The 19581-nt window shown below is 40.3% G+C and overlaps 1 protein-coding gene across 1 annotated transcript in view; it reads left to right on the forward strand.

The window, feature by feature from the left end:
* The window catches only part of LOC104921167 (noelin-2), a 29890-nt gene extending 10791 nt beyond the window's left edge, over positions 1-19099 (forward strand). Inside the window, exons 4-8 of the mRNA XM_010733624.3 lie at positions 4372-4591; positions 7123-7229; positions 16097-16273; positions 16360-16533; positions 18207-19099. Of these exons, the coding sequence (XP_010731926.1) occupies positions 4372-4591; positions 7123-7229; positions 16097-16273; positions 16360-16533; positions 18207-18527 (999 nt within the window). The 3' untranslated portion in view covers positions 18528-19099. The remainder of the gene's footprint in view (positions 1-4371; positions 4592-7122; positions 7230-16096; positions 16274-16359; positions 16534-18206) is intronic.
* Positions 19100-19581: the final 482 nt, after the last annotated feature.

Here is a 19581-nt window from a genome sequence, read left to right on the forward strand (position 1 = left end):
TAAGATTACTGGATAAGTATTTCCTTTTATTGAGGAGGATCTAAATGTATTTCACTTCTTAAATTAGGAGTACTAATCTCATCAGGCTCGGTGTTCTCTGCCACGAGGCTGCTGGCAGGCGACCGTGCCAACAACAAACCAGCAGGCGAGCGGAAGATTATCTCAAGAGCTACAGAGAGTGAAAGGCTATTTGAGGAATGATCTGAGCAGTTAATTCAGCTGTGACTCGGCTGGTTTAATGTCTGTGATTGGCTGCACAGGATTCCTAATAACGCTAAAAGGTAGTGCCCTGTGCAGTGTCTACACCTGCATTGATTTGTGCCATGGGGATTTGTGTCACACTTGACGTCAGTGTGAAAAGTAGGCTACTGCAGAGTGAAAGTTTTTTTAGATATCCAGGACACAATCGTTGTTTCAAGAGCATTTTAATGACTATATTTAAGGACAGTCATTTTCAACCAAATATAGCCCTTATTCAAACTAGACGTCTTGATGTCTTTTGATGTGCAAATCACCAAACTCAGAGCTGCTAAAACATTTTGGCCAGAAGGTCTTATTAGGCAGAAATAACACATAACACAATGAATTATTGACATTGTGAACGGACCCGTAAGAGTCCGTTTTTAAGGGACAGAGCTTAATGATGCTGCTAGACCAAATTTAATTTCCAAGACAGACATATTCACTCTTGGACCTGACTTGATTCTGTCTCCTTCCTTTGCATGGAGTTCAATGTGACTGTGATAGACTTATTTCCCAGAGATCCTCGAAACCGTGAGTGTTGAAAGTCCTAAAATATTTTGATAATAGACATGGCTCATTGGAAGTGCTTGAATTTATTTATTTATTTGTGCAAGAATAGTAATTGAATTGACGTAATGTGAGTAAATAGGCTACGTTCTGCTAGTTCTCATGATAAAAACGATCAGTCTTGTAACAGTGATTAACCTGGATCCCTGCCTCAAATGATGCTCTGTTTGGGTCCTTGAGTTCGAGTGGATCTATACTAATTATTACTGTGAATTTCACCATGCCACTGTGTTACCCTTCCTTCAGTCAAGGTTATATTGTATCAGAAAAACATTTTGTGAAGTTTGCTGATTTGCTTTTTTGCTGACAGTAAACTATCAATTTACTGGACCTAAAACGTAAACCTAAAACACACACACTGAGTAACACATTATGTCTCATGTCTTTAATACATACAAAAAAACATCAGTTTGCTGTTTCACAAGGGGCTGTAGGTACAAGCCGTAAATGTGGTATTGTATAAACTTCTGAAGAGCTCTTTTAAAGCGTTTGAGTGTGGTGGCTGTGACCTCCTCCCAGCTAATCTAATAGTCAGCAAAGATGTGGAGCATTGATGGGCCTGAGGCGGGCTGAATGACACCTGAGTGCTCAAACAAACCGCCTGTAATGCCACCCAGCTGTCAATCAAAGCGGCCACGCTGTTAATGATATACATAACTTTCAGCTTTATATAATCTGAACAGGTAAGTTAAATAAAAATCCTGACTTAGTACAGTTGTCATTAATGGGGAAATTAGCTATAGAGACAAAAACAGTTTTTTGTACCAGGCTGTAAACATGTTTACTGTGAAGTTGGATATTTTAACATGGGGACTTATGGAGACTGACTCGTTCTGTAGCCAACCTCAAGTGGACTTTGAGGAACTGCAGTTTGGCTTCTGCATTGGCTTCACTTCACATCCATCGAGATTCCCCTTGGCTGGGAGCAGTAGCTTTCTGGAGTCCCCTTTGGTGGCTCGGCAAATGTTAATTTTAGCTACATATTAAACGCACATGCAGTTTTCTGCTCGACAGTGAACAGGCATATTTTCCAAAATGTCAAACTATTCCTTTAAAATACCAAACACAGCACAGATTGACTTAAAATTTGAATTTTAAGAAGAGGCTGCATGAACCAGGCAGAGGCTCCATAGGAGGTACACACACACTCAAAGATCAACATGTTCACACACACACACACACACACGCTCACTTAAACTAGCCCTTACAGTATTTCCTCAAATAATACATTCTGCCTTTCATCTTTTGCCGAGCATCTTCTTAACAACATCACAGGGCTCCGGGGTCTGTTTTTAAGTTTTTATGCAGTTAGTTTATATATGTGAGTGTGTGTGTGTGTGTGTGTGTGTGTGTGTGTGTGTGTGTGTGTGTGTGTGTGTGTGTGTGCGCGCGTGCTCTGTACTCCTCAGGGGTTTCCACAGTCATAAGCTTTTGCCTTTGCACTAAGAGGCAGAACTGGTGAATATTTATGCGATGTGCAGCTACAGTAAAATTATCAATAACTAAACAGAATGTTCATCTGGGGAAGGAAACAAGGAAGACAGAGAAGGGGAGGTCAAACAGCGGGATTAAGACAGACAGATTGATCAATAGATTGATGGTTTTTGAGAGATGGAGGACAAAATACAGGAAAAAAAAATGCCTGATTGCACATTACCATTTTTCCCTGTGGGAGGGAGGGATGAGGAGCAAGGTTAAGTGAGAGGGGGGGTAAAGGTTAGGCAGAAAAAGGGGCAAAGATAAAACAGGGGAACAGGAGGGGAGAGATTAGAGCGAGGTGAAAATGAAGGAGGAGACATGGCAGGGGAGGGATTAGTCAGGTAAAGTGTTTACTATCTAACAGGCTGTGACAGTTTCAGCACTTTGTCAAGATTTTAATACATGTTAATTACCTCACATTTATATGCTAATAAAGTGGCAAATACAAATCAGTGAGGATGAAGGAGCCAAATTTAAGGTGAAACCAAGCGTGTACAAACTGGTGCTAAAACAGTTAGGAAAATGTTTTGAAGCAACGTCGGAAAAGTATTTAGGTCCCGATTTGAAGACAGCAGAGTAGAGGGATTAGACGCATAACGTGTTTGACTGACTGCCAAGCCGGTTTCCTGGATGTGTTGCTGTGTTTGTGTGCGAGGGTATGAGATGTTCTGAGGAGATGATGATGTTTTTGTCTTCGCTTCTGACACTTTTTAATCCCCCCCCCCCCTCTCAACTCAGCAACCAGTTTTTTTAAGGGAGGATTTGACGTTGAAAATGAGTGTTGGGTCTCAAACAGAGAAACAAGAGCGGTGTGTAGGTAATCTGCCGAATTTTGACATTTAAAATGGAATAATTAATGTTGTGCCCTTTTTGTACATTTTTAGAAATAATGAAGTGAAAATGTATCACCACCTGATGACTGGTGCTCTTATACTGATTAGAAATGTACTGTATTCTCAGAGGTTGTCACAAGATATTACACCAATTAGTCTGTGTAAATCCACAGGTACAGTAAGTCTGATACGTTTCATGCTCAGGCTGATACTATAGGACAATAATAACTGTGACAGTGCTGCTTCATAGGATCATAAAACTATATCTGTTTCCTGAATGTGGCAAAATAAAAGAAAGGTGTAAGAATCTTTACAATTCATTCATCGTGCAGATTATTCCATAGACTCACCCACAGGAGTGTATTGGCTTCACAGCTAACCAAAAAATGGGCAAAGACATGAAGCCTGGGTGCTCCAACAACTACCTCATCTGTCAATCAAAGCGACCATGCTCTTAATTATGAATAACTTTAAGCCTTAATATCATCTGAACAGTTGAGTTAAAAAAATGCAATCTCATTACAGTTATCATGAATGACAACATTAGCAATAGAGACCAAAACTGTTTTTTGTACCAGACTGTAAACATGTTTATTTCTGCTGTGTTGGACATTTTAACGTTGGGTGCTAATGGAGATCGACTCGCTTTGTAGCCAGCCTCAAGTTGCCATTTGAGGAACTGCCGTTTTTAGCACATCCACATGGGTGTGGTTGGAGGCTGCCGCTTGGATTATACACACATGTAATCATTTTCATTTTATGGATAATGAATAACTTTTGCAGTTGGTAGGAGTTTGTCTCATCTACAGAATTTTAGTAAATCAATAACATCAATATTACAGTAATCCACAACAGAGTAGCTGGTCCTCTTTCTCTCTAGTGTCAGATCAGCTGTCCTATCACGAAACAGATTTACATTGAAGACGTGGTGCTTTCATGTAAAACTGAAAAAAAAAGTCTCCATATATCACACCTGTGGTTCCTGTTGAAGCCTCCTCTATCCTCACTCGATCAGTTTCTGGGTCAGGATGGAGAAGTCCGTATGGGAAGAAGCTGAATGGAAAGCACCTTGACTCTCCTCTGGGTTTTCCTCCCAGTTAGACAAGGCCAGACTTTATCCACAGGGAGGTGACTGCAGTGGCTTAACTTTGAACTGCCTCACCCAAAAGAGAGAGAAAATTGCATGCTTTATCAGAGCCACATTTAGTGTGCACCCCATCTTCTCTCTAACTTATTTTTGCACCCACAGGAGTTGAAGGGTCAGATGTCTCAGCTAAGGCCCCTTTTGTCAGTGATGGAGCAGTACAGATTGGACCTGCAGACGCTGGCCACCCTGCGACTGGAGCTCCTCAACCTGTCAATCATCCTGACAGCCATTCAGGAAGAGATTGGAGCGTATGACTACGAGGAGCTTCAGCAGAGGGTTTTACTGCTGGAGACCAGGCTACACAGTTGCATGAACAAACTCGGTACGTGCAGGAGGGTTAGTAATTCACAGAAAAGCATTACTTGTACTGCATTTGACACTGGACATTTACCAGGCTTTCTGGGAACTGTAGGATTCAGTGTTACAGGAGAAGGAAACCTTACTTCTGATAACTCAGCCTCTCCCCCAGTTGTATGAAAGGCCAGTACTGAAAGTTAAGAGCACACTGATCTTATATGACTGACAATAAAACATGAACTTAAGGAAAAGGTTGCAAACAAAAATAGTGACTAAAACTGCATAAATGCAACTTCCAAATATGTTTAAAACGTTTCAGATTTCCAGCCACAACAAGATGTAGGACATTCAAATGGCCTCTTCTCACGACGAGTACGGCTTGAATGCACAATTTGGGACTTGGGTCTGATGATAATACACAGTCTTAATTGAAATGCTAACTAGAATGGTCCGTGTAATGAAGAAAGGGAAATTGTTATTGTGAAATAACCGTGATGAATCTGCTCCTTGACCACGAAATGGATTATGACAGGAGTGTGAAATTAGACATGCACATTTTGTTTCATGAAAGATCATGAAGATAAAATATTTATGATACAAGATGAGTTTTCAAATAGATGTAAGAACAGAGTCAAGTTTATGATTAATGTGTTTTGGATTATCTGAATTAGACGACACAATTACACCCTCGCCTACAGTTAATGATCTTATATCTAAAACAGACCACTCACCTTTCTTAACTTTATTATACCTAGAGATTTTGGATGAAAATACCTTCTTAAATGTTTATGAAAGAATACACTCTTCATATCCAAGTAATAAGATTAAAGTAACCAATTTTAAATGTATTCCTAAATTTTGTTTGACTCCTTTAAAGATGCATAAAACTTCCAAAAACAACTCAACAAACTGGTGTAAAACTAAAGAAGGAACATTTATGCATCTGTTTTGGCAATGCAATTTTTTGGGATTCAATTAATTTATCCATGTTTGTATTTATTAAATGATAAACCTGATTTCAATTGGAGCCAAAGAAAATGCAGAATACTAAGTACAGTATTTTTAAAATATTTTTTAAGAAAAAGGGGATCCTATAGTCCAAAAACTTGACGTGATAGAGAAAAACTGAGATCAGTTTTGGATTCCGCACCTAAAAATTAGTCAAAAACAACTGTCAGACCTAACTCAACAAAAATTGTGTTCCCCAGTGTAATTGCTATAACCTACTTTGCCAAGAAATGTAAATTATTGTCTCCTCCAACCTTTGAGTTGTTCCTGGACCAATTAGCAGAGGTTTTGCCATTGAAGAGAACTTTGGAGAGGCAGGCTGCAGACATATTTCTCAGGATCTTTGGCTTCTGTTATTTTCCCACAGTGAAAATTACTCGAGAGATTTATAATCCAAAGGTGCCACTGACCCTGAGTCCTAAATATATATGAAGTATAAGTAAAGTTACACGTACTTACAACTCTGTTACTGTTTTTTCCCCCCTTTTATGGGTGTAAGACACAAGTGTCTGAGTACACTGTTTTATCTTTTCATTTGTTTGGTTTGTTTTGATAAAGTGTTTCTTGTCATTAGGGTGTCTTCCTACTGGTGCTGGTTATTGTACGCTCTTAAAAAGATGTGGAAAAAAAGTATATGATTAAAGAGCATTTTGAGAAATATGCTTTTTCCACTTTCTGGCAAAGAGTTAGGTGGAAACATGTCTCTAGAGTAAATATAAGAGTAATGTACAGCCAACATCTAGGCTGACTCTGTCCCCGTTTCTCTTCTTTTCAGTCTTTGTCTTAAGCTAAGCTAGCCGGCTGGTATATATTTAACGGATAGAAGAGAGAGTGGTTTGAGTTTCTCGTCTAACTCGCCACCAGAGAGTGAAAGCATATTTCCCAAAATGCTTTAAGAGCAGTTGGCAGGTGCTCTAAAGGAGCTTGACAAAGTCACAAGGCATGGTAGTGACAGAAATGTTATTTTCCACATATTCTGATGAAAATTCAATAGTTGTGACTTATGAATAGAAAGCATAGAAGTGGATTATGCTGCAGGAGCAGTTTGAAATATTTATGTGGATGTTTTGATATTGCTTTTGCAGCAGAAAATCGTCACTATTGAAATCCGTTTTAAGTGCTGCCCAGGCTGAAGGAGCAAATTGCATTTTTACAGCCACTTCAGACTTCACTCACAGTTGAAAATGTTTTCTTTCAGTATAAGGCAGATCTTTCCCTTTTTTCAGTCAGTTCAATTAATCAGATTTTATTATCACCATCATCTGTGTTATCATCTCAGCATACACAGTTCTTTCACAGTTTAACGCTTGGGGCACAAACATATTTTATTTTAATGGATGGCATGAAATGTTGGGACTGGTGGCAGGTGATGGCTGCTCATAAACAAGCTGGCCAGGTGACCTTGACAGACTACATCACTCACGCCAAACCACACGCTGCCACTTCACTTCCATAATCTTCTGTATTTCCTTACTACACGTATAAAACTCACTATATTTTGGGTCTTCATTGCATATTTACCACAAGACATCCAACCTTTGTTAACAGGTTGTGGCCGTCTGACTGCTGTTAGTAGCCCCATCACCGTGAGAGCCTCGGGGTCCCGCTTTGGCTCCTGGATGACTGACGCCATGATTCCCAGCTCTGACAGCAGGGTAGGTGGACGGTGTGTGTGTGTGTGTGTGTGTGTTTGTGTAGATGACAAGGGAGGCAGGTGTTATGAATATGGTCACAAGGTATGTCTATATTTTCCTTAATGTATTTCTTCTGTCTCCCTGCCTTATCTCTAACATGACTCCTGTGTGCACTCTGTCTTCACATACTACAAGCTTCACCCATTTCTTACACACACACACACACTGGTCGGGGAGCGCATATTAAGCTAGTTGTCAAGGCGACTGTCTTCCAGTTGCCAGGTGTGATTTATATCGCCATAGTGACCCTTGCCTGTTCCCTATTAGAGCTTCTCCCTGGTGATGGGAAGGAGCTATACACAGCAGCACTATCCCAGTTATTGCCTTCTGTTTCCCAGTTACCTGTGTGACTGTTGTTACAGTTAGGAGGTTATAGGTGGAGGCTCCTTGCCAATCCCAGTGTCTGTTTAAATCTGTGTCCCAAGAAGAGGAAGCTTTTTCTGTCTCTCTGTATTTTAATCCTGTAAACTAGATGTTCCTGGATAATGTAACACCACAGCCTTACTAGTTTGCTCAATATAGCTGAAGAAAAAACAACCAAATGTTTCGTTAAGCTACCTTACTTTCTTTGTTGTGAGCCTTAATGTGTCTCTTCAGGTTTGTGGTATGCTTACCAGCTATTTTATGGCCACATCACTTCCCTTTTGAGAATCCAGTGCATTCAGGGTTTTGTTTTTCACAGCCTCAGTGTAACAATGGGCCTAAATATCACCAATTTTCTTTTTCCCAAGCACTGTTGTTGTCATTGTTAACTTGTACTTGCTTTCTGTAAAGTATTCTTTTGCTGCACAGGAAACAGGAACTGCTGCATTGAAAAAAAAATGTCTAGAATAGTTTGTCACATGTTTTTTGTCAACAAAAAGAAAGAAAGATTCTAGTCAGAATCTGTTTTTGGACTGAACACTGCAGACTGGAGGCTTGTTTAAAAGTGACAAACAAACAAACAGATAGATCTGCATTATACACTCACTTCCTCTATGAAACGTATGTATTGTCCATCACTGCGCTGCGTTATTAACAATGACAGTACAACGAATGGACAGTGCATGTGTGATGTCACCCCGTCTGACGAGCCGCTTCGAAGTCCAAAATCGGTGGCGGAAATGTCCATGTTGGTAGTCCTGCCTCTTCGTGGATCACAGGTGGACCTGAGATGGGCTGAATGACACCTGGGCGCTCAAGCAAGACATCTGTAACAGCACCTACTTCTCAATCAAAGGGGCCACGCTGTTAGTTATACATAACATTTAAGCCTTAATATAATTTGAACAGGTGAGTTATAAAAATAAAATAAAATCACCCTCAGGACAGTTATCATAAACAGCGAAATTAGCTATAAAGACCAAAATAGTTTTTTGTACCAGGTTGTAAACGTTATTTCTTCTGTGGCTTCATTTCCCAGCCACAGAGGTTGCTTCTTGAGTCCAAGCAATAGTGCTGTCAATTGTAAATTGTGTGGTGGCTCGGACCCCAGAGGAGTGCCGTCTGGCCATCGTCTCCTCTTAGTCATGGAAAAAAAAAGGTTGTTGATAAACACATTTAGTCATATTTTTTGTTTATAAAATTAAGATTTGGCCCTGTTCACTCCTATAAAAGTTGCTTGCTGGGCACATTCGATAAAAAAAAAAAGTCTCTGCAGGCTTCTTCAAGCTTCTGTGCGAGCAAATTCTGATAATACTGAGTCATTTCAGGGTCTTTGTCACACTTGAAAAATTTTATTCAGCATTTTACAGCTGCTCCTGTATTGGCCCAAAATGCATTTCTTCCCACACACAATCATTGGAGAAGGAGCGGCTGTAGCAACACATCCAGCAGACAAAGCAGAAACATTATCATCCCATTGGCATGGATGCGGGAAATAGGGGAGCTGAATGGGCTGCAGCAACCTACTAAAACCAGAAATTATATATATATATATAAAAAAAAACATCAATTGATATTAAAAAAAAGCAGCAGAAAGTAAGAGAGAGAGAGTTTGTGTGGATGAGCGAGAGAGAAGGAGCAAATATGGACAGATGTGTCGACGTGATATGAAAACCTTCTTTGATCATGAATTTTACTTTTTATCAGTGAGGTGTTTGAACTACACTGTAAACTGGAGTCTCTGTTAACAGTGACAAACAGACAGATAGATCTGCGTTATACACCCATTTCCTCTAGGATTATTATTTATGTACATGATGAACTGCTTGTGAGTCGTCCTAGTGCTGTCTCTCCCTCTTCAGCTCTTGCGGTTCTTACTGCATTCGTTACATTTTGCCATGTAGTTACTGCAACTGCTTTGACCACATGTTGGTGTAACTATTAGATAACAGAGGCAATTTAAATTAACACTAAAAACCTGACTATCATTCACCAATTAGTATGATGTCATTTTATGGAGTTTGGTTTCTAGCCACCTGATGAAAAACCGATGGCAGGTTTAACAGCTTTTATAAAACATGATCTATATGATGATGGCAGCAGTTGCACTGTCACCTCACAGCAAGGAGGTTTGTTGAGCCACATTTTGTAATAACGGTGCATTTTGTAATAAACGTCCAAAATGTAATAACTTTTTCATTTCATTTTGTAATAAAGCCACATTTTGTAATAAACTACCCCAACGCATTTTGTAATAAATTTTGCCGTATTATGTAATAAGTTATTACATTTTGACAAGATTATTACCAAATGCAAAAAATTTTACAAGCTTTTACAAATACTTTAAAGTAAAAAAAAATACAATTAACAAACAAATAAACTATGCTTTAGAATTGTTATTACATAATGCACCATGTTATTACATTTCCTAGAAAATAAAAAAGTTGCAAGTGCATTTTGTAATAATCTTGTCAAAATGTAATAACTTATTACATAATGCAGCAAAATTTATTACAAAATGCTGTGGGCCAGTTTATTACAAAATGCGGCTTTATTACAAAATGAAATTAAAAAGTTATTACATTTTGGACGTTTATTACAAAATGCACCGTTATTACAAAATGCGGCTCAACAAGGTTCCTGGTTCAAACCCCCGCTGTGTCAGCTGCAGCCTTTCTGTGTGGAGTTTGCATGTTCTTCCCATGTCTACATGCGTTCACTCCAGGTACTCTGGCGTCCAAAGACATGCAAGTTAATTGGTGACTCCTCTTAATTGGCCATAGGTGTGAATGTGAGTGTCTATGTTTGTTGTCTCTATGTGCCCTGTGATGAGTTGGCGACACTTGGCCTCTCGTCCAATGTCAGCTGGGATAGGCTCCATTCCCTCCGTGACCGTGATGAGAATAAGCGGTTACAGATAATGGATGGATGGATTTAAATCATGCCACTGTCACCTCACAGTAAGAAGGTTCCTGGATTGAACCCCCCACTCGGCTGAGCTGCTTTTATGTGTGGAAGTTTGCATGTTCTCCTCATGTCTGCGTGGGTTCTCTCCACCTTCCTCTCACAGTCCAAAGTCATGCAGGTTAAAAGGTGACTTTAAATTACCTGTTGGTGTAGGTGATAAGGATAAGCGGTTACAGAAAATAATGGATGAATGGATCTAAACAATATTTTCTTTACTTTTGTACTACACAATAACGTTGGTGTTTATCGAGCACTCTCATATACTGTGTGAGACTCTTCAGCTGAACAGCACTGCAGTCATTTCGCCTGCTTTGTTGCTGAAATATCAAAAGCACATACTGTAAAGCAGACGTGGATGTTGTAAATAAGATTTTGTGGCTTCAAGAGACGTTGGTCTGTTGAACAATGGACTCAATGCATCAATTTGCCAACAAAAGGAGTTTTTCTCTCTGCAGATAAGAAGCTGAACAGTGACGTCTGTGAACGCTCTCAGCGTGTAGGTGCAGATGATGATCAGGTCATGATTATACAGTTAGTGGCAGTTGAGAACCAGAAACATTGGAGCAGATGTTTGATAAAATAAGATGTTATTTTCTGGACAACCACCATCATTTCAGTTAAGGCTCTGTGAAACTACACTGCTGTGCGCCACACTCACACACACACACACACACACACACACACACACACACACTGTAAGTGAAGTCATTCTCATACATCCTTTGGTATCCATGACTACAGTGTCTGCACAGGGTCCCAGTTTGGCATTTATGAATTCTTCATTAGCTCATCAGTGTGTGAATGTGTGCGTACGTGGGCATTATACTTTACAGTCTCACAAGGACGCGCATGCACACACCTGTCGCTGTATTTGAGAACAGCTGCTGAGGTGTGGATATCCCCTGATCTGTCAAGATGTCTCTGCTGATACTGTGAGAAGGAGAGAGAGACAGAGACGCAGCAAACCAGAGAGAGAGAGAGAGAAAGTGAGAAAGGATGGGGCCCTTTGTTGAAGAGTTGTGGAGCCGGGGTGGGAGACAGGAAAATGAAAGAGTGGGTGGGCAGAAAGAGAAAGAAACAAAGAGAGTAAGGGGGACGCAGAAGAAGGTTGATCAAAAGAACAACAGCCGGGACAGACAAGCGGGATGGGATGAAAGAAGCATGCGAGGCGTCGACAAAGAAAGAAACACCAGGAAGAGAGGGGGAGAGGGGGAGAGGGGGAGAGAAGGTCAAGTCAGGTTTCAATAGACATTAAAGAGACGGTTTTGAATTTTTAACGGGTTATGCTTGCTGTAATCATTCCTCTTCTCCCCGCTGAACATGAAGCGATCCCTTCCTAGTGTGAGTCCTTGTTCCAGATGACGATAATGAGGCTTTAGCAGTCTGTGTCAGACAAATCCAATGGGTCGTTTTTAATACAAAGTTTCTTTTTTCCTTCAAATACCGTTGCCCACTGTGGTTGGGGTTAAGTATTGGGTTAGTTACACTCAATCACTGAGCTTCTTGGCACTCCATGTGTTTGATCCTCATTGTTAACTTGTAAAAATCTTGTGTGAACATGTAACAGCCCGGAAATAAAGGCTATGGTAGCAATGGCCCGGTTAATAATCAAAGGCTGAATACCTGGGTCCCCCCACCAGTCAGTCAAAACCGAAGAAGCTCCTTGGATGAGAGGGGAAATGTCTTCACGGATTTACAACTAAATCTAGTTGCTGCAGACTTTTTTTTTTTGTTAACTTATTTTTTATTAGTTTTCATCAACAACACTGTAGCATACACATTTTCCACTCTCTAGCTGTAGACAAATACAATCTACACATTATAGTTAGATTAAAGCTATAAGCAAATAAGACAAACAAATACAAAAGATTATCCACTCCAAAATTTAATATATTAGATAAATATACATATTCAAACATCAAACAAGCAACCAAACCCAGATCATAACTGTCCACTCCCTAGTATGGTATTGCATAGAAATAAACAGTACTTACACTAAGCAGTGAGCATTGTGTGAAGAATGTATCCAACTGGTAAAAATAATGATTAGGTAAATTAATAAAGCCATGACAGGACTCAACCACTTGGTAAAGATGGATTTTTGAGCCTTAAAGTCTGTGTAAAGTAAGAATAAATATGTGTTCTGAGTTTGTCAGACCAAAGAAGGAAGTGTTCTTAACCACCCAGACAAATTTGATTGATTAAAAATATCGACAAGTTCATGAAATTAGGTGTCAAAATCAGGTAAAAATGAGCAGTATCATGAAATTAGGTGTCAAAATCAGGTAAAAATGAGCAGTATTCTCTGCTCCAGGACTGTGGGAGCAGACAAGCAGTAATTTTAAAGCAACTGAAACGTGTCAGATTAGTTCAGAAAATAACATGACTAACTTTGAAACACTGAGCGAGATGAATTAATCTCTGTCTCTCTGCTCGGGGTACAGGTGTACGCTCATCGAGCCACCTTTTAAGGACTGCCCAAAAAATCCTGGACTGAAAACTGGTGAAAAACTGTTTTAACCTCTAACTCCACATTTCAGTAATATATTGTTCAAAGTCTTTTCACGTGTTTTCAGCAACTATTTCCCAATATATTCAATGTATTTTGAAAGATATCTCAGAATTGCCTTTACACAGACTTTAATACATATTTAATGTGCTCCGTCTGATAGAGGTCCCACACCTTCTGAATCCATGTGTTATATGAATTGGGGGTCGGTTTCAGATATCTAATAGATATGCACTTCAAGGCTGCAAGTAATATATTTAGAAAGGTATTTCTTGGCCCTCCCATTCAGACTTTTAGGCATTACTCCCAGTAGACCCACAGTAGGTATATCCTGTTGGAAAATCAGGATTTAACTCATCACAAAGAAAGATAACTGCAGCGCGTGTCAAGGATAGTGTAAGAAAATAGCAAAAAAAATATCGACTGAGAACCTTCACAGACTAGGGAAGGGAAAAGAGACAATCTATCACAAGCAATGATTTGTGTAACATGTTGAACATGAGAGCTAATATTTGCACAGAATGACAACTTGGCCTCTGTCTTTTTTACGGTGAAGCTGCACTATGAAGAGATCCCTTCACGGCGTGCGAGCACTTTATTAGGGCAGACTTGAAAAGATCCGAACCTTTCCGTTAGGGGAGTATGGGAATAGATCGACTGGGAAGGTGTGAGCTCAAGAAACAGCAAAAAAGAAAACAACTCCCCTCTCACTTTCTTACACGCACCGTTTGTTGTATAATCAGCGTCTGGAGCTTATTTATATAAAGCAAGTGGTGCAGTCAAATGCAAGAAGATTACAGCTGCCTGAAAACAAAAGGACTCGTGTTCCTTTGAAACACTGCTTTAAAAGAAATTAAAACAGAGAAAGCTTCATCAGATGAACTGGTGAGGCATGGAGGAAAATAGGGAGGGATGGGAAGTGTTTAGCGGAGAGGATAGATGGTGGCAGAGAGCGAGCAATCAGTCTGTTCCATTGTCTTTGCAAACCACAAGCTGAGTCTCAATTAAGTATTTTGTTACTGAAGTCCCTCAAAATCACTGCAATCAGTCACTTTTGTCTGAAAGTCTCTAATTCAATAGGAACCTTTGAATATTGCGGCTACAAATTAGCTGTAATTTAAAAAATGGTGCTGCCACTGCGGGAGATATTTTCTCCTTATTTGACCCGCGATCTGCTCCCTCTTTTCTGCTCTCTCTACATTTCTGTATTTGGAGAGGGAATAACGAGACTCTTTTTCACCAACAATGCTCTCTCCTGCCAGCACTCTCTGCTCTTTGCTTTCATCTATTTCACCTCTCGTCCCTCTTTGGATAATTAATCCTCCATGCTGTCTACACTCAATTTTCCTCCCATTTTGTGTTTTCTTCCCACTTGTTTTCTCTCGTTCCCTCATTCGGTTCTTTCTCCGGGGATCTGGAGCAGATTTTATTAGCTGTAGCTAGAAAGTGTTAACTAATTAACATTAACTGCGCGTGGGTTGAAAACTCTGTCCCAGCTGGCTTGTTTTAAAACATGAGCCCTGTACAACGGACTTAAATATGTATTTAATAGCTAAATACATGTTGTGCTAAAACACCAGGAGAAGGTCATCATCCTCAATGGTCGACAATAAAAAAATATTGTTGTTGTATTGTCTGTTGTATTATAGTGCAGTAATAATATGGAAAATTGCAAGATCAGACTGTTTTGTGGCTGCAACATAACTCTTTTGTAGAAAAACATAGTTAGCCTTCTTGGACAAGCAACACAAAGAGTAGATTTATGTTTCTTTATTTTAGTTAAATCTCTGGACTTTGTTGTAGGTCCGTAAAGACTTTTCACCTCTCATCCAGGAGGCTTCTTCAGTCTTCAGTCTTTGGGAGATCCAGGTATTTAGTCTAGGCAGGATCGTTGACCAGGCCATTGTTTCCACTCGGTTCGTTGTTCTTGTACGTCTGTCGTCCGAGTCGATAAAGTCACCTGAGCTCCAGTGTGAACGGTCTTGGAGTCACATGAGGCCAAGTGTGGATTGTTATTCAGTCTTCTGGGAAGGGATAAGAGGACAGCATTGTATGTATATAAGTGGTGTCTGAGGCCTCCTCCTCTCTTAGAAATCATCACGTGTTTTCTATATTTTTACAAAGGTGGCCTCCTTCTTTTAAACCACCTGTCCTCTCTGTCCAAAATGCGAACATCATTGTCACTAAAAGTGTCCTCCTTTGTCCCTAACATGTAAGAAAGCTGCAGAGTTTAGTCCCGATGAGTTGGCCCTCCTGTGATGAGAACCAGAGTTCCTTTCTTTATAATATTTCCTGTTTAGAGTTTTTAAACCGTTTTTTACATCTACCTCCCATCTCCTGTCACATTTTAGCTACTCATGGATGGATGTGTGCACTACGTGAATGAATGTAACAACGTATCAGGCTGATATTGAAACAAAATATTGCAAAACTTATTTTAGAGAACATTCAAATGATATCTTAGTTAAATTTCATTTAAACTGTTGTAGATGGTTTGATGATGTTTTTAAATTAGTTCATAAAAATAAAATAAAAAGTAGCACTACAGGAAGATCACATACCACCAGTGGTACCTGAACCACAGATTAAGAACCAGTGCTCCACACTCTTTGGATATTGAGTATCGCATCTTCAGCATGCGGCAAAATTCTTGACGCACCTGCTGTGCCTAGTTACGGTTACTAAGCAATGATTAGACCGCTGTTCTGGTGAGATTTTAGCGGACGGTCAGTGAAATATCTTTGGTTTTCCTGATTTGCCTTGATTTCTTTGGCTGTGGTGGCCAGTAGGGACAGAGTTTGAGCACCAGCCAAAAACCAAAGCACCATGTAATTATCTAATCAAGTTGCTGGTGAGCATGGCAGGTGGCCTTTATGGATCTCTCTGCAAATTCGATATAATTTAACGTTTATTGGGTGTTATTTTTCATCCTAGGCACAGACGGAAGATCAGAGGTAAGACCTTCTGTTTTTGTTTCATCCTCTTGCAGGTGTGGTCGATGGACGGCTACTATAAGGGCAGGCGTGTGTTGGAGTACAGAACCATGGGGGATTTCACAAAGGGGCAGAACTTTGTGCAGCATCTGTTGCCCCACCCCTGGGCAGGAACCGGCCATGTGGTTTACAACGGGTCACTCTACTACAACAAACACCAGAGCAACATCCTGGTAGGAGACCGGCTAATATGGGAGCACGGCAGAAGTAACAGTTTGATAATAAAGAGTGACACATGTATACGTGTATGTCTTTCCAGGTTCAGTACCATTTCCGCTCTCGCAGCGTGTTGCTGCAGCGCAGCCTGAGCGGAGCCGGATACAACAACACATTTCCCTACAGCTGGGGAGGGTCCTCTGACATCGACCTCATGGCTGATGAGATGGGACTCTGGGCCGTCTACACCTCCATCCCTAACGCTGGAAACATTATGGTACAGTGTGCGCGATCCTGCACTCTGTGTGATAACCAAATAAAATAACAAGCAAAGAATATAAAGATGTATTACAACACTCATTAATTTAATGTTGAAAGACTTAAATTAAATCTGAACCCACTGATGTGTTTGTTCCACTGTGAAGTTACTGCTGTCAGCAGGTTTGTTTTACTTTCCAGAAGTCATAAACTCCCACGGTTTTTAAAAATCCATTAAAACAGCTGACAGAGACACATTGCTATCTATCATAATGAATAGCAAGCATATTGCAGTTTTCCTAAAATGATTTTAATATACAGTTTGCAGCTAATTTTCTCTGTTACTGTGCACTTGTTACAACCCAGTGCTTATACAGAGGGGACAAGAATGGGAGGGTGAAGTGTGTGACGTAAATCTGAAGACTGATGGATGAGTATTCATAAAATGTAATTCATCTGTCGCAGAAAGCTAAATTACACCCTAAAGAAAAGTTAAAATACTGAACTCCATGTTTGAACAGCGAGGGAAATGAAAGATGAAATAAAATTGCAGCTCACTCTTAAGGAACTTCCACCTGAGGTTCAACGGGTACTCTATAATGTAACGGATCATTGGCTGAATCGCTGCCACGAACAGCGATTGTTCAATCAGAACTTGAATCCATGAAAGTTTTCTTTCGGATTTATTTACATTTTGATCATAAATATAGAAAATCTGCAAAAGATGATTGTGTTAATGCATTTTCATCCACCTTTCTTGTATTAATGTGTGAATATCAGGAGTTGAGGGCATCTAGGTAAACAGCCTGTGGCAGTAATTCTCCATTAAACCATCACAGAGGAAGACGACACAATGACATGACACAATTAAAGGAGTCAAATTTCAAAATTATAGAAAGCCACGTAGAAACCTCAATGGGTTTAAAACATTTATTTGTTTCATGTATTCATTTGAAGAAGGTTACAGTCTCCCCATCACTCCACGCAGATCTGTCGTTTCCGTTTCTTCGGAGGCACAGACTTTTACACCTCAGCCAAGTGTAGAAAGCTTTTTTGGCATTATTTTTTGGGCTTTTAAACCGTTATTTGCTAGTGACAGGAAAGTAAAGAGAGAGAGAGAGAGAGAGAGAGAGAGAGAGAGAGAGAGAGAAAGAATGACTTGCAGCAAAGGACCACAGGTTGGAATCAAACCCCAGGCTGCTGTGACAAGGGCCGAGCCTTTATGCATGTCGTATCATATCATTGTGCTCTTTTTGGTGATATTTTGACACAGATTTTGCACAGATGTTTTTTATGTGGATAAAAACAGGCGGATGAAAATGGACTTACAGCCTAGTAACTGTAACTTGACACGACAGCTGTGTCGAGTCTTTTTTGAGGCTATATATCTACAGTACCCTGATATTGGACTGTTTTTTTTTTCTTAAGCACAAAGTGTGATTAAGAAAGTGCACTTAGCACTGCCAGTACTGTACTTGCCTATACAGTAGCAAGGACAACAACATCAAGAAGATACGCTGATGATCTGTTAAGAAAGATTGCGAGTAAAGCGTGAAATGTTGTACTTCTTCGGTCTGTTGATGTGTTGGAGAACCTGCTGTCGGAAGGAGAGGGAGAAATAGGAAGAAGAAATGGAGTGGGCAGGAGGAGATCTGCGATCTGTGAACTGATATAATTTTGTGTCCTCTCCAGGTGAGTCGTCTGGACTCTCACTCGCTGGAAATCCTCCAGAGCTGGGATACAGGCTTTCCTAAGCGCAGTGCTGGGGAGGCCTTCATGATCTGCGGCACCCTGTACGTCACCAACTCTCACTTGGCCGGGGCCAAAGTCCACTTCGCCTACCACACCAACTCCTCCACATACGAGTACACTGACATCCCCTTTCATAACCAGTACTCCCACATCAGCATGATGGACTACAACCCCAGAGAGAGAGCGCTGTACACCTGGAACAACGGACACCAGGTGCTCTATAACGTCACACTGTTTCACGTCATCCGGAGTGATGGATAGATCGTATAAAATGGTATAAAAGAGAGGGAGGATAGTAGAGGAGGATGTTGTTAAAACACACACATACACACGCACACACACACATACACACACACACACACACACACACACCATTCATGTCAACAGGAAAATGAGTACTGTCTGTGTTTGAATTTGAATGACTTCTAGACTGCAAGAGCTCACTGAGCTAATAACTAGACACAATACACGGTCGCGGGACATATGTCTAAAGGTCACAGACGAGAATACAAGAGTATTCATCACGTCGAAGATGAAAATTAACTGCTCTGGGGACGCTGATAGAAAGAAGGAAGCCAGACAGTTTGAGCTCATCCATATTCTGTTGCCTTTCATTCCACTTGTATCTCAAGAAGTGATTTTGGAAAGTTGAGGTCAAATTGTCGAAAAAAAAAAAAAATTAAGAAATTGCAGCTCGTGAACTGAATTTTAACTCGCTTCAAACCTCGAGCTATGACGACGGACCTGATGGAGATATTCTGGGTATGTGATGTGATCGTGGATGTGTTCAGTCAGCATGGTTGTTCATTCATTAAATCTTACTGTCAAACTTTGTCGAGACTGTTGTCTTCTCTGTTTTGAAGCGGGGGGCTGTTAAAGAAAGACAGATCGTAGATTTGATTCTCCTTTTGTTCTGTGCTACGACCTTTTACACAACAGTGGCTCAGACAGATACCATAAAGAAGCAGGAAAAGTTACTTATTTCGAAATAAACAAGAGAAAATTACAAATCAGACAAAGGGAATTAAAAGACTGAGCCAAGCTAAAAACAAGAAAGGAAAATGCCAAGAGCCATACAGAAGGCATATCAAAATAACATAAGCTTATCTAACTAAAACCAAACCAAAAACAAGACTGACAGTAACGTCCAACACAACAAAAGAGCTTTGTGCCGGTGGGGAACTGATCTCTCTGTCTCCACTGCCACCTGAACTTTGCAGGCATGCAGCCTCAGTGAGCTCAGGTGCTCTTTATTATCTGTCAGGGGTGCGGAGAGCCGAGCTCAAGACGTTTTAGAGGAGAGAAAAAACACCAA

This window comes from Larimichthys crocea, chromosome X (assembly GCF_000972845.2).
Source record: "Larimichthys crocea isolate SSNF chromosome X, L_crocea_2.0, whole genome shotgun sequence".
NCBI lineage: Eukaryota > Metazoa > Chordata > Actinopteri > Sciaenidae > Larimichthys > Larimichthys crocea.